The sequence below is a fragment of the Bombus fervidus genome, chromosome 1 (assembly GCF_041682495.2).
Source record: "Bombus fervidus isolate BK054 chromosome 1, iyBomFerv1, whole genome shotgun sequence".
Classification (NCBI taxonomy): Eukaryota; Metazoa; Arthropoda; class Insecta; order Hymenoptera; family Apidae; genus Bombus; species Bombus fervidus.
The window spans coordinates 8,265,337-8,280,024 of record NC_091517.1 but is presented as its reverse complement, the minus strand read 5'-3'; the positions used below and the strand labels follow the sequence as shown (position 1 = coordinate 8,280,024).

Below are 14,688 nucleotides of genomic sequence, written 5' to 3'. Positions count from 1 at the left end.
TAAGCGGGATTCGATGCATCGGCACGATCGCGGAAAACACCGATTTACATCAATTTCGCGGAGAACAACAACGCTATTGTTCTGCTATTCAATTTTGACAAAAACGCTTCAAGAGCACAATTACGTGGAATAACGACGTTGGCGTTTCGTGTAAGAATCTCCGCCGCATAATCCAATTTTAATAGCAGGGAACGTGACGCGGCCGAGTAATTTGGCTGAAAACGAATACCGAGCGCGGAAAAAAGATTGCACGGTTCGTATGGTCGAGCTTTGGCCCGTATAAACGTAAAAGGAGAAACGGAGACCAGACCAAGATACGATGAATGTACAATGTACAACCACTCACGTAAAAAATGTAACGTAGTTTCTCGTTCTTGCGCTGTTTTTTTTACACGGTTTTAATACCGTAGTGACCTTTGCTGTTCCAAGTTAAACTGCTGAGGTTAATAGTCCGTGCATTATTTAATGCTTCGAGAAGAATTTTCTACGGGGTTTCACGTAAGATAGTTGCCTTCGGGAAAGTTTAATATATAACACAATAGTATAGAATAACTATTTAATTATTACAGATATAGCACAAAAATACAGAATAATTATCTTTTCCTGACTTCAATAAACTCAAATGCAAATTTTTTAATTCATCAAGTTTTTACATTTGCTTTGAATTGATTAAAAATTCAAATTTTTAATAAATAAACTTATTTTTTAATAAATTCAAATTTTCTGAAAAGATAAATTTACCATTTCGCTAGAATACCGCTGCTACGATGCACACTTCTATCCACAAATCGACTGTAATACATTTTATCCAGAAATTTCACGGTCAATTCTTTTGCAATTCAAAGCTACAACATGTTCGAAAATCCCGAGGCACGATGAATCTCTATCGAAATTCAAGTCAGCTTCCCCACGTTATCCATCACGATTCACAACGTCGACACGATGCGTTGTCTCAAGAGGATTTCCAGTTGAAATCTTGCAGCAGTCCAGCCACAAGTTTCTGCACGAAACACGAGTTAGACGTTATGCCCGTGAATTCAATTTCTCGAGAGGATTCGTGGGATAATGAGGTCGTCAGATCAAAAACATGATTCGATATCATCCCTCAGTATTTCTACTCCGTTAGTAATGTCGGTCTTGAGGGAAATACTTTCGAACAATCCGCGCCAAGATTTCGACCAGATGATTTTCAATGGCAAATGGGTTTCACGTGTAACGGAAGAGCTCTCTTTTATAAGCACTTCCTACGAAACTCGTTGACCGTCACGAAAATTCTATATATGGTGTTAGATTGACCTTCCTCCTTTTTTATATTCATATTTTTTTCTTCTTTTTCTTGTTCGTGGAAGGGATTTCTCTTTTAAATTTAGAAAAGGTAGTAATCTTTCTTCCTCTTTTTAGTTTCACGTAAATGTGGCTGGAATAGTGGAAAATGTGTTGGAAGAAAGATGAAAGTTACAAGTATAGTTCAAATTAGATTTAAATTAGATTGACATTACCTATATAATAAGTTTAGGTTTATTGTCAGTTTGAACATATTTAAAACTATATATATAATTGAAGATATCATTTATATTGAATACACCAAATGAATTCTGCTGGTAATCAAATTTTGTTGAAATACAGTTACTTAAAATATTCAATCGCGTTAAATATCTACTTTAATACACTCTGTACATTGTTTTCAGCTATTCGTAAATAGAATAACACTCTGTTTAAGATAATCAAATTGTATTGGTTGAATCAAAGAAGATTATAGAATCAGACCTAAATGTTGGGATAGTCAAAACTCATCAGAGACTTCACTAAAAATAGCACAAAGTTAAATTATAGCGAAAAACAGTTGACTTTCAAGAACTCAGTACTGAACACCCACGGCACAATTGATCGTTTCTGAGAAACGCAGTATCATTTCCTGTTATCGAATGGATGTTTTCAGTGACACATAAATTCCGCGATAAGAAAAGAATCACATTTATTTCGCGATGTTTCTGCTATTTTTATAGAGGAAATAAGAAACAACGTTTATTCGAACGATTTCGAAAACGACAGCCGTGCACGTAGTACAATGGGCCTGTCCTACTTTCGTATTGGGTTCTCAATTTAATTTACGCAAGCTTTCGAGATTATCCGCTGTGAGATTAGTGGCTTACGCATCGATCATCCGAGCCTATATAGCGAAGCATGCTTATTTTTTGATCATTCCATTACAGGCAAGCGTGATATAAAGTTCGAATAGTTCATCCAAATTCGTGACATCTTTTTATTCCATTTTTCTCGATTTTTTATTGTTAAACCTATATCTTTTTTATTTTTATTTTACGACTGAAGTTTTGCGTTCCGAAACTTTTATTTCATAAACGTTTTTTTTTTTTTCGTTCCCTAATTTTCGCCATCGAAGCATGAAATAAAATTTGAATTCACTTAAATTCGTGACATTTTTTCCAACTTCTCTCGTTTTCTATTTTCAAGACTTTTTATATATCTTTCTAATATTTATTCTACGATTAGATTTTTGTGCTTGGAAATTTTCATTTTATAATAATCGCGTAATCGTTATTTTACTTTCCAATAACCTTTTATTACTTAAACTTGAAATTTTAATAAGTTTTAATTGTTAATAAACTACGCGAGAATTGTCACGAATTTGTACGCGACAAATTTACGTTTCATCTATCGCTGCGAATTCGCATCTTGTAGCACAACGTCCCATATTTTATCATGACTATAAGTCTGAAAGTAAAACGTTTGTTGTAGATACGATCGAACCCTCGTGGCGATACGCAGGATAATATGAGAGCGGTAAGACAACCCTTAATATCAATCTACCAATCACAAATTCACTAGTCGATCGTTAGATGATTTGTCGAAGAGTCGCTTCCCTTTAGAGCTTTTCATCCGGCGCAAAGGGATAAACTTGACACGAAAAAAATAATTATTGTCTCTTATACAGTCGCTAGATAATAATTTCTAAATTTCATGAGTACGTTGATAATATTAACAAATATTAATAGATATCGTTACTTACTCTTCAAAATTATTCACGATAGATTTTTAACACAGTAAACACGTTTGATTGATTAGAGATCTGCAATTACAGTTTCCATCAATCACTTTGTAGAGTAAACGCAAGTATAGTGGCTACAAATGACATTGGCATACCAAATATTAGTATATACATATTAATTAATTATTATTATTATTAATTATGTTCAGGTGCGTTAAATTTCGTATCATATATTAGTACTTTCAAATGAATATAAAAATTTGATACGATAAAAACGAAATGAAAAACCTGATAAAGAAAACATTTTAAGGGAAAATAAGAATATGTGCCGATATCTTTTGTAATCACTATGAACGCATTATAAATTAAACGAAAAGTTGAATTTGTTCTAAGTTACATGATGTGTGTATGCTATGAATATAACGTCGAGCGTCGATCGTTTACAGAAACTTCTTCCTGTGTTAAATAGTCAACTAACAATCCCTTTGCGCCCCGCTTCCACTTCTAAACAAGATTGCAGCCGGTTTCATAATGACAACCCTTTTATCTGTCAACGACTTCGACTTTTCTGTTGAAGTTCCGTTTAAAACTTCCAAGTGACTTTAAGAAGATTATGAAACTGGCGGTAAACATGAATTTTGCGAGATAACACGATAAAACAGTTGGACGCTGTACCATTTCGTCACAATATTCACGAAAATCAGAGCAAGAAATCATTGAAATATTTAACGGCTTGTTTGCGTACATCTCTTCTCTGTCATATAGTAATTCATTGTCTCTACAAAAAATACAATTTAATAATTAAACTATTTTAACAAAACAAATTGAATGTTCAAACAGATTTCCTAGTAATTAATCATATTCTTCGCTTTTGCTATGCTTCGTACCAGATTCGATATGTTGTGTAATTTTTTTAGAATAATTCGGACGTAACTAATTATGAAATTCATTTATCAAGGAAACAAAGTACCGTAACTATATTACGAAGCTTCACGTTTACTGTTTCATTAATTTATGAGTTTGTTTCCCCTAACAAAGTTCAAGATTAATCGATTAATTAATCTTCAGATCAATCTGATTAATTAATAGATCCGTTTTTGCATAGAACAGCTAGAACATGTAATTAACACTTCAACAAAAGTTGTATTGTTTCATTAAATTGGTTCGTTAATGGCATAAAATCAATCAATTTTGCAAAGTAAAATATAAAGCTTCTGCTATTTAAATGACAAATTTTTCGCACTTGTACCCGTAGAATATTCTAACAGAATTTAAAATACTGGAATACTCTACATATTTTTACATATTATGTATATTCTGTACAGTTTTGCATCTTGAAACTTCGCGCTGTTGCATAATCATTCGCAATCTAGCCGTCACATTAAAAACAGCATCTTTCAAAGGGACCAAGAGAGAAAAAAGAAAAGTCATACGTTATGGGTACGTTTCTGTTATTCGTGCAATCGCATCTCATCTTGGCAAGTCTAATTCGCATGAAGAGAGGACCGAGCTGGTTTGTGGGTGGCCTAGATTTAAACACCCACCAGATTATAATCTGTCTTAAAATTGGGGCGTAAAAAAAGGCCGGAGAAGCGATAAAAATAATCAGACGAGCAGAAGGTAATTCTCGTGGCGGATAACTAAGCTTGCGACCCAGCGGATTTCTGTCCGTACCACTAGTTCCGGCTTCAGCTCGTGGTCTCAAACCACCCGCGGCTTTTCTCACTTCTCTCAGTTATCCTGGATGTCATCTACATTCCTCACAGCGTGGGTTAAGTTCATCTGTATTTCTTTCTTTCTGCATTCTTTCGCATACCGACACTTTTTTCAAACAATTTATTCACCACCAACTCCCATTTTCATCGATACTTGTTCACGTGAATATACCACAAATGAAATTATTTTACGGACAAAGATTATTACCATTTATGATACTCAAGAGAATCAGTTTTGTACGTTTTGTGACGGTCGTTCGATTAATTATACGCGTTGTTGTTGGTAGAAGTGACCATAAAGCGGTTCAATAAAGAATTTAAATGTCAATCAGCGTTAGTCATGGCTGCTTGTCATTTCTGGACAATGCGTCTGTGATGATACCGTCGCTATAGAAGGATTTTATAATGATACAGAATTTTCAAACGTTCTTCATCTTTATACTTACTATGTTATTATTTTATAACGCATTATTAACAGTAGTCGTTGAATTTTTTATTTTTATATATATATAAATATAGACTATTAATGGATATAATTTTTCTTAATATAATATTCGTCTACGTAAAATTATTTAACGAACATCAAGAAATTCATTTTTTAAACCACTGTACATCTTCTGACCTGCATTTCCACCTCCACTATCACAGTACTGGGATGCTTTACTAATGAAACCGCTAGTAGATCCTGGGCTTCAAGCTCCATCTTGCTAGCCTTGCAAACTCCTATCCTTCTATCTTTTCTTCCATAGAAACTTCATACTTTCATTTTTCCCCTTTTCCTTCCTTTAAAAGAGTCATAAATTTAAGTATACATCATTTAAAATAAACCCCAAGACGTGTTATGTGTTGACATAATAACAAATTACATATTACATACATATAGTTAATAATTTCCTATATAGGCTATTGAGAATTTAAATATTCGCTTGTAAAAGTAAAAAACAATTAATACTAAAACTACTAGCGAAAATAAAATATTCTTCTTAAAAAAAGACCTTTTCACCCTTTTATTTCTTCTCCAATTTCACTATGATTATCGTCCTAAAGTTATATCTTGTTTGTTATGCGTTCGATTTATGTCGAGGTAATTCTACTAAAAGTTAATATCGGAAACCATGTTCGTATATGTAAAACCTAGCTTATTCTGATAATCTCATTAATATTCAATGGTCATTTCAAGCGTACGTTGTAGTCGTAAATCTCGCAGAGTTCCTCTATGCAATCTATGATAATGCGCTTTTTTCAAACGAATTATTCGGAATAAGTACGTAATCTAAATGCGTTTGATTCAATCGTCCCTCGCCTCTTTACCGAATTCACTTTAATCATATATTTTACATAATAGACACAATTTTCTTTTCTTAATAAAGATAATGTTTTCATCTAAAAAGATAAAAGTAATAAATTGACTGCGGATCTTTATGCATTTAGAGCAAAGTGAAAAATACAATAATACATACAATGCACATAATATGTGAAGATAATATAAAATATCCAGGCTAAAATACCGAATATGATATTTAGTGGACAAAACAAATATATATATAAATGTAAAATCTCTCTATATATGTAAAATCCATTCTGTTAGTTACATCCATAAAAATATGAAATTGCATAGATGTATCTAATGACTAATGACTTTATATAGTAAACGAATTTCTTTCTCTTATAAGGAAAATGTTATCATTATAAAAGATGAAAGTAATCAAATTTTCTTCAGCCTTAATTATTGATCAATATTTTCATCACTATTTTAAAATTTGCTTTGCAAACAAATGTAATTCGTTTAAAATAGCTACGACGAAATGGTAAATTGGTTAACAAGCGGCAAATCTACTAATCGTTTACGGATTTTCGTTCGATAATTGTCAAGCGGACAGTAAAATATCCTTGCAATCAGGCTCATTGGAGTTTCGATGGATTAATCTGCTTATCCTAGGCAAAGCGGCATATAGTCCTAGCTGTTCGTGCGGATCACGATTCAACTAGTTAGATTTTCGGGTCAATGAACCGATCTGAAACCAATCAAAAAGTTGGACTAGTCGAATCATTAATCGTAGAGATATTCTACGCGAATTTTGAGCTATGACGATAAGTCAATTTGCTCATTATTTGCCGTGTTTAGTTGGAAAGAATCAAAATAAGAAAAACGCGAAAGAAACGAAAGTAAAAAATGGTAAATAACGATAGTAACGCTATAATTGCTACAGTTCTATCATATAAATATATATTACATGTAACTCGTCCAGAATTAGTTGATTAACAAATTTCTAAATTCCTATTAGCTTAACTTATTCTTACGCGAATATCAATTTACACTATTATTATGTCTACTACACATGAATTATTCAAATTACTAAATATTTATATTACTAGTAACATCATCAAATACTCAATAAAACTTTCGTTACCTTTGTTTGCGTTATTTACTTCATTTACTATGCATGTGATCTATTAATTACCTTAAGTAGCACGTTACTTATTGTCGTTTGACTAAAGAGCTTCTAATTATCTTAATGTCGAGCACAATTTACTGTATCGAACGATGCACCGACTCGGTGCAAGTTGAAGTCGCACGCAATCCGATTACCCTGACGCGAACATCGAAATTGATGGCGAAACCAAAACGCAGATCAGACCCTAAGGGCTTCGCGTCTATGCATATTTGATAAGGAAGAGGGTTGGTTCAACGTTATGCTTAAATCATCAAGGATTCGGATATTATCAAATTATAAGCCATGTCGAAATATCGATAATGATTAATCAGATGAATCATATGTAATAATGACATATAAATGTTTATTAATAAAATATTATAAGTGGATATAATTAATAATAAATTATAATTAGTGAAATAATTTAGAGATAAATTATATATTTACATTGAATTAAATTATCTGAATGGAAATTTAGATACTTTATTATTGATTCTTCTATAATAAACTATAGTATTAAAGAGAGATTTATGGTAATACGTTACAGAGAAGAGTTTCTAAAAGATAGAAGAATCAGCAAGGATTATAATTATACGAAATTGCAGAAAATTTATATAAAATAGAGCGTATTAAATGCATTCAAGCAAACATCATAAATGTTTTGGAGATATCATACGTATTAGAACTAGATAAAAGGTTCAGTACATATTAATTCATTAAAAATATATATTTATTTAATAGATTAGTATTACATATAACTTAATTAAATTATTTAATATATATTTAGGTATTACGTTGTCATATGTGTGACGTAAGCACTGTATACGTTCTGTAATTTTTTGCAGGGACATTGCCGTGGGATACACTACGAATTTCAAGTAACACCGCGGATAAAAATCATTTAGATTTAATTAAAATTCATGCTATGACATGGAATGGTTAGATCTTTAAAAAATGTACAAAAAATAATTTCGTAAATTTCTTCTTTCTAATTTTCTATTGTCCTCGTGTATTATAGATTAAGATAGTATTAAAAAGCATTAAATATTAAAATAAAATTACAAAATACTTCAGAGAAAAAGGAAAAATACTTTATAAAAATTCAATAAAATATTTGATACGTAAAAGCAGAAAATTAGTTCGTAGCGCTACTAATTAAAAAAATGAATTAGCTAACATTAATTTATATACTTTATTATGTAATCTGAATCCGGATCAAAAAATTTTCGAGACAAAGAGAATCTATTTATAAATGCATATGTATGTACGTATTAGTTTTTCCCAAACGTTTCTTTCGTCTTATAAGGAAATAATAGATGCACAACATTTTTGTATTATTTTATTTTATTGAAATATTGAACATACGTAATTCAATAAAATAGTAAAAAACAAAAAATATTGTGCATTTATTATTTCCTCATAATACAAATGAAACTTTTGGGACAACCTAATATTTCCTACTATTTCACTTAAATGAACTTGGTGTACAATTTCCGTTGGGGAGTTACTTGCAATTTAAGAAACATTACTGCGGACATATCAAAACACAAAGTTTCGTACTTACCTACTATGATAACTGTTTATCAGTATCTAGTTGCTACAGTATACACGGGAGATTTGTTTTACCGGAAGGATCGAAAACCGCAGTCGCATTGTTATCACGTCCACAGATTGCGAGTTCAATTTGAGAATATACTCTGTGGCGTGTGATTCACGTGATGGCGTTTACGAATTGCGACACATATGTTCACTATCAATTATACATATGTATTTTCTATATACTAACACTGATTGCATTTGATTTCGACGAAGAAAATTTCATTGTAATTTTTGTCTATTATGATATTTGACTCTTCTCTTTTTTATTAATTATAACGTTTGATTTTCCGAAAAAGAGAGTTCCTTTTCTTTTCTTCTTTTTTCTTTTCTCTCTTTTTTTTTCGTAGTTTCCTTTTGAAGAGTTACGTATATTAAAGCCATGGAAAAATCACAACTTTTTACGCATTGAAATGTCGAATGATTTCATAAAAAAGTACTTTATAAAATAAATATTGCAACTCTGACATGTAGTTAAAAACAGTTATTTAATTATTTCTCGACGTATAACATAAATTCATAGCAATTTACTATATTTTAATAATCGTATCATATTAATGAGATTTGTTCAGCAACAACCCAATTAATAAATCTTTTTCGTTTTCGTAATATGGATATATCCAAAAGTTTTACTTTAAGCAGATTATAAAATTATTTTCAAATAAGAATTCCGCATAATATGTATATTTCTTTAAATATTAAATCCCGCGATATAGCATCACTACATTGCCCATTCGGTGTTTACTACATTATATTGTAAAACATAATACAGAGCCACTTGTTCACTAAACCTTTAAACGGCAATATCAATTCAGTCTTCAGAAGGTAAAAACGCCATTCTTCACCCACTCGTTTCATTCAAAATTCCAAGCTCACAGAACTTCAAACCACACACGAACCCCGCATACCAACGAGCTATCCATCTGACCGCGCACAACTATCGTGCACCGTAAAAAGAACGTGTTCAAAAGTTCCAGTGGAGAAGCCAAACTTTCAAAGAACCGCGAACTCGTTGGATAAATACAGCTACAAAACTGCGGTCTATTATTAAAATAACAGAATATCGAAGATGTTTGACAAACGGCAAAACAAAAGGGAAAAAGAGAAGAACACCCATCCTGCGACCTATGTACAGTATTACATCTGACAGTAGAACATATTATCCTAACTTGTTATACTGCTGGAAATATCTGCAGACCTTAACATAAAACCCACCTTAAAGAATCAATATAAAAGCTATTACAATATCTAAAGCACATTAAACTGTACAACAAACTGTGAACCTTACCTCTTATGTCGCTAATAACTCATTAATATATGTGGCATTAAATAATACATGTAATAGGGAAAGGAAAAGAATTCGTAAAATTCATGAAATCTTCAACTTTCTGTTACAGTGTAGCGGCCACGCGGTACGATGTTTCGCCGGTGGTCCCCGGAAGAGCAACGAGTCTCAATGTCCGATGCTGCAGAAGGTCGAGAAGCCCGTCCTCTCCTCATCTACGACGACTACGCCACCGATGGTGTCGACCAAGTCGACCATTGTGAGAAACCACCTGAGCAGTACCTGTAGCGTGACGAATTCGCCTCATCAGAAGAAACTGAGGTTCCACTTGGCGAAAGAGAGGAAGGCCAGTACCACGTTGGGAATTATAATGAGCGCCTTCATCGTCTGCTGGCTACCATTTTTCGTGTTAGCCCTGGTCAGGCCATTCCTCAAGGATCCAGACGCCATCCCAGCATTTTTATCCAGCCTGTTCCTCTGGCTCGGTTATTGCAACAGCCTATTGAACCCTATCATCTACGCGACCTTGAACAGAGACTTCAGGAAGCCATTCCGCGAGATCCTGTACTTCCGCTGCAGTAACCTGAACCATATGATGAGGGAGGAGTTTTACCAGAGCCAATACGGCGATCCTATTAACAATTGCGAGATCAAGGCCGGCGAGATGGATGACGCTGAGCGTCTCAACAATCAGGGTATCGAAGCGATCGATATCGCCACGAGCGCTCCGAACGAAAGCTTCCTGTGATCTCGGGGTAATGTCGATCGCCAAGCCGATCGCGAAACCCTCGAAACGAACCTCGACCGACCGTGATCGATCACTCGTCGTCAAAAGACCCCTGTCACGTTAATAGCCGATCGATCTTCTCGGTTTCGCGAACGAAACCGATCGTAGATTATTTCGTAAGCTGGTAGATAACTAACTACTTTCGATTTTCCAATAACTGGCTACTCAGTGGACCTGTTGTTCGTCGCGTTACCATGTTGCTCGAGGAAATCAAAATACTCGACCAGTTTAACCGTGACGAATTGAAGATCTAATTTCTAAGAAGAACTTCCCTCCGAATTGATTTAAGTAAACGTTATCGTCACTGTACGTTCGATGATCATGCATGTTAACGTAGAATCAGCGGCTGCGATCGATTGCGATTTAGATCATTTGAGACAAGTCAAAGAGTCTGAACATCTTGTCCTCGATGTGTATTTGCTGTTTTCAGCTGGATCGATCCGAATTGTCTCGTGGTCAGACGTTCGAATAGAGCCTCGTGAAATCTGTTCTGTTTCGTGGAAAGGAAAGAAGTCGTCCCAGTACTGTCTCCGTGGAGTGACAGGCGCAGAGCAAGAACTCGTGTTGCGGAACAGACGCTTCTTCGACTAAACTGAGATCACGTGGAGAGTGAGAAAAAGAGAAGTTAGCAAAGAAATTCTCTTGGGGTTTAAATGTGATTAGAGAAGCGACTTGGAGAAGCAAGAACGAAATACTCGAAAGCTTGGATGGTTAGATCGAGTCGATATTAAGTACATTTGTTTGTTGTGATGTCCATGATATACGAACGAAAGAAATTCATGTTCCATAGGAAATCATGGTCTCTAACATTGTACAGAGAATACTAAACTCATCTGTGTAGTGTCGCGATGATAATTCTGAACGGTGTGTAATTAGTAAAAAAAAAAAAAAAACAAGATATGTCTTGAAAATAGGAACTTCCGATTTAAGTGTACGAAAACGCGTCTGCCAGTGCAATCGGTTCTTGAAATTGTAGATGGTTAGGACGAAGGCAAAATGGCGTGCGTTTTAAGCGATTCCGATCTTTTTAAGAATCATAAAATGATTTATTGGGGACACACGAAACTAATGAAGTTTAAGAGTAATTTATGAAAGGGAAACTTTATTGAATTTAGTTCCCTATATTGTTTCAACAGTAGAGTACTTATTAATTGTAACAAATTATATTATATTTAAAAATGTAAATTTGAAATAAAAAAAGTTACAAAGTTAATACATATATTCAGTGTGAAAGGGATGTTAGCTTAATACGACTTATAAATGAAATCAGAGGGACATAAAAATTTGTTATAAAGTTGACGATGTTTCGCCAGTCTTTAAAATTATAGTATATCAATTTAACAATTTAATTTTCGATATGGACTTGTGTATTCGTAGTCTATACTTTAAAATATCTGGTATAAAAGTTACTGACTAAATTGTACGTAACAAGAAATAAAAAGTATGAATGATTTAAAAAGTGATAATTCAGAATGCTGAATTACTAGGTAATAACTTTTTCAATGCAATTTCCTTAAGAACAGTGCTCCAACAAAAGGGAATATTTAATGTATAAAGAAAGAAAATCGAACAAACAATGGGTGCCGGTGGGAAATGTCAATTGGAAAAACAAATCACCGGTTGGAAAATTAACCGTGACAGACGAGAGCAGTAAAACCATCGAGAGCCATGGTTTCTTGTATCTCTGGAGTACGATTACCGAATATGTGCTACCCATTTGAATCGTTGAGTATCCTTGGAATTATTGGGTCAAACAAATCCTAAAAAATGGTAAGATTGGTTTCAAACTAATAATCGTATGATAAAATGGCAAAAGCTATGTCGAGTAAAATAAAAAATAGGATCTTAAAGAAATATAAAGATATTATTTTCGTGCAAAACGAAGAGTCATAATGAAATTAAGTGGTAAAGAAATAATAATGTAGTAGAAGAAGATCAAACAACGCTGATAAAGTAAAGAATGAAGAAATAATGGATAAACTTCTGGACAGAATTGAAACAAACGTGAAAATATTTAGAAGAGTAGATGACGATATGTGTCGAGGAATTTCAAATGTAACCTCCGGCCGGAGACCACGATCGATCGGAACTCGATAGAATTGAATTTTCAGCGTTACCAGCGGGATGACACGGATGCCTTCGAATTTTCATGGCGTCGAAAATGAAAAATTTATGTCGCACATTCGTGGATCTCATCTGAACAGATAAACAGAAATTAGGACAAAAAAGTAAGGCGAAAATAGAAAAGCACAATTTCTTGAGGAAAAGTGAACAATGATTGAGAGAAACGATCGACAAAGATCGATAAAAAGTTTAAGAAATGCTTAGAAAAAGCATTGTATAGAGGAATGCGATTACTATAAGTGAGCAAAATATGGAAACAATAGTATATCACTTTTTTTGAAATTATTTTTGCTATTAAATGAAAGCAAATATAGAAAGATAATTAATTTTAATGTAAAAGTGAGAAAATTATTAATTTCAATATGAATAATAATAATTAGAAAAGAACTTAAATTAATAAGAAGAAAGAATCAAAAAAATATACGTATACACAATTACACGAAATCAACAAACATAAAAATAGCCAGAGTATAGTCGACTTAAATCAACAACAGAACACGAGTTGAAAAGTCAAACTGTAACCAAATCAAATCCGCGTGGTCTACACGTATCCACTACCGCGGTGTATATAACCAAACATCAAAACCAATCTCGTCGAAAAATAAAAAAATAACAAAAAGCTATGATTCTCAAATAAACACATTTTTACTATAGTTCAGAAAGCTCTGTGATTTTTGTAAACCAATAGGTAAAACATTCGCGTCATGACAATCTTTTCAAGCGCGAAATGAAAATAAAGACAGAATAATAAAATTTCATAAAAATTTCATAAAATTTCAAGAAAAATCTGTTCGATAAAATTGATATTAAAAATCTCAATAGCACATGTTTGAAGCAGTTTCCAACAAAATAGAATACAGAAGAAAGTAAAGAAAATGTAATATTATGTATCTATATTCATATTGTATCATCGACTCGAGTCATTGAAAAGTAATAAAATCGAAGGAAAAACTTCCTTTAACGCATCATACTGATTGCAGATCGAACTATTAACGTTGTGTGACCAATTCTCTTAGATAGTGACCAAGTAATGGCGTGCAGAGAGGCAGCAATGAAATTTGCAAGACATTAGGAATAGTTAAAGCCGGTTTAATTCCGATCGAAGTCAAACCGGCGGAATCTAATCCGAAATTTTGGTTACGGTCGATAATGCGTTCGGTCACGAGTTTGGCACACGCGAATCTCTTCACAGTAATCACCCGTCGATCGAAAGATATAGAACCAACCGGTAATAGTTCGCTTAAGCTGTTGAATATCGTGACGGTGATTATCATTTCGTCTATTAGACAGGATTAAATTATTGTTCGATTGAACTCTGAGACATTCGAAAGTATTTCGCGTTCAATTCGTTCAATAGATAATTAGTATATTATTACACATAATTGCATTTGCAGGCTCGGTGATAATTTAAGGAATCTTAAAATCTTTCATTCGAATTGTTTAAATACAAAATTCTGAATTATATTGCAGAAGTAACTTTGTTCTATGTTTTTAACTACAATTTATTTCTGTGGAATGTAATCTCCATGGTCCTGCATAAAACATTTTTAGATGCACTATTTTACGGGTTTCGTTTAGTGGCTAACAAAATTATCATATCGCACAGATATACGTAGAAAACAATTAAGTTTATTTCATACAATAGAGATATTTTAACATTACACAACGCAGTCGGCATTATTGATAAGCAAAAACGCTTGAAACTTTACGAGTTGAGAGGAACATATCGACAAACGTGT

At 33.2% G+C, this 14,688-nt stretch overlaps 1 protein-coding gene across 1 annotated transcript in view; it reads left to right on the top strand.

Annotated features, from left to right (window-relative positions):
• 5-ht7 (5-hydroxytryptamine receptor 7) overlaps nt 1–13,356 on the top strand; it is a 245,595-nt gene extending 232,239 nt beyond the window's left edge. The window contains exons 6-7 of the mRNA XM_072006444.1: nt 2,758–2,802; nt 10,151–13,356. Coding sequence (XP_071862545.1) covers nt 2,758–2,802; nt 10,151–10,786 — 681 coding nt within the window. The 3' untranslated portion in view covers nt 10,787–13,356. The remainder of the gene's footprint in view (nt 1–2,757; nt 2,803–10,150) is intronic.
• The last annotated feature ends 1,332 nt before the right edge of the window (nt 13,357–14,688 follow it).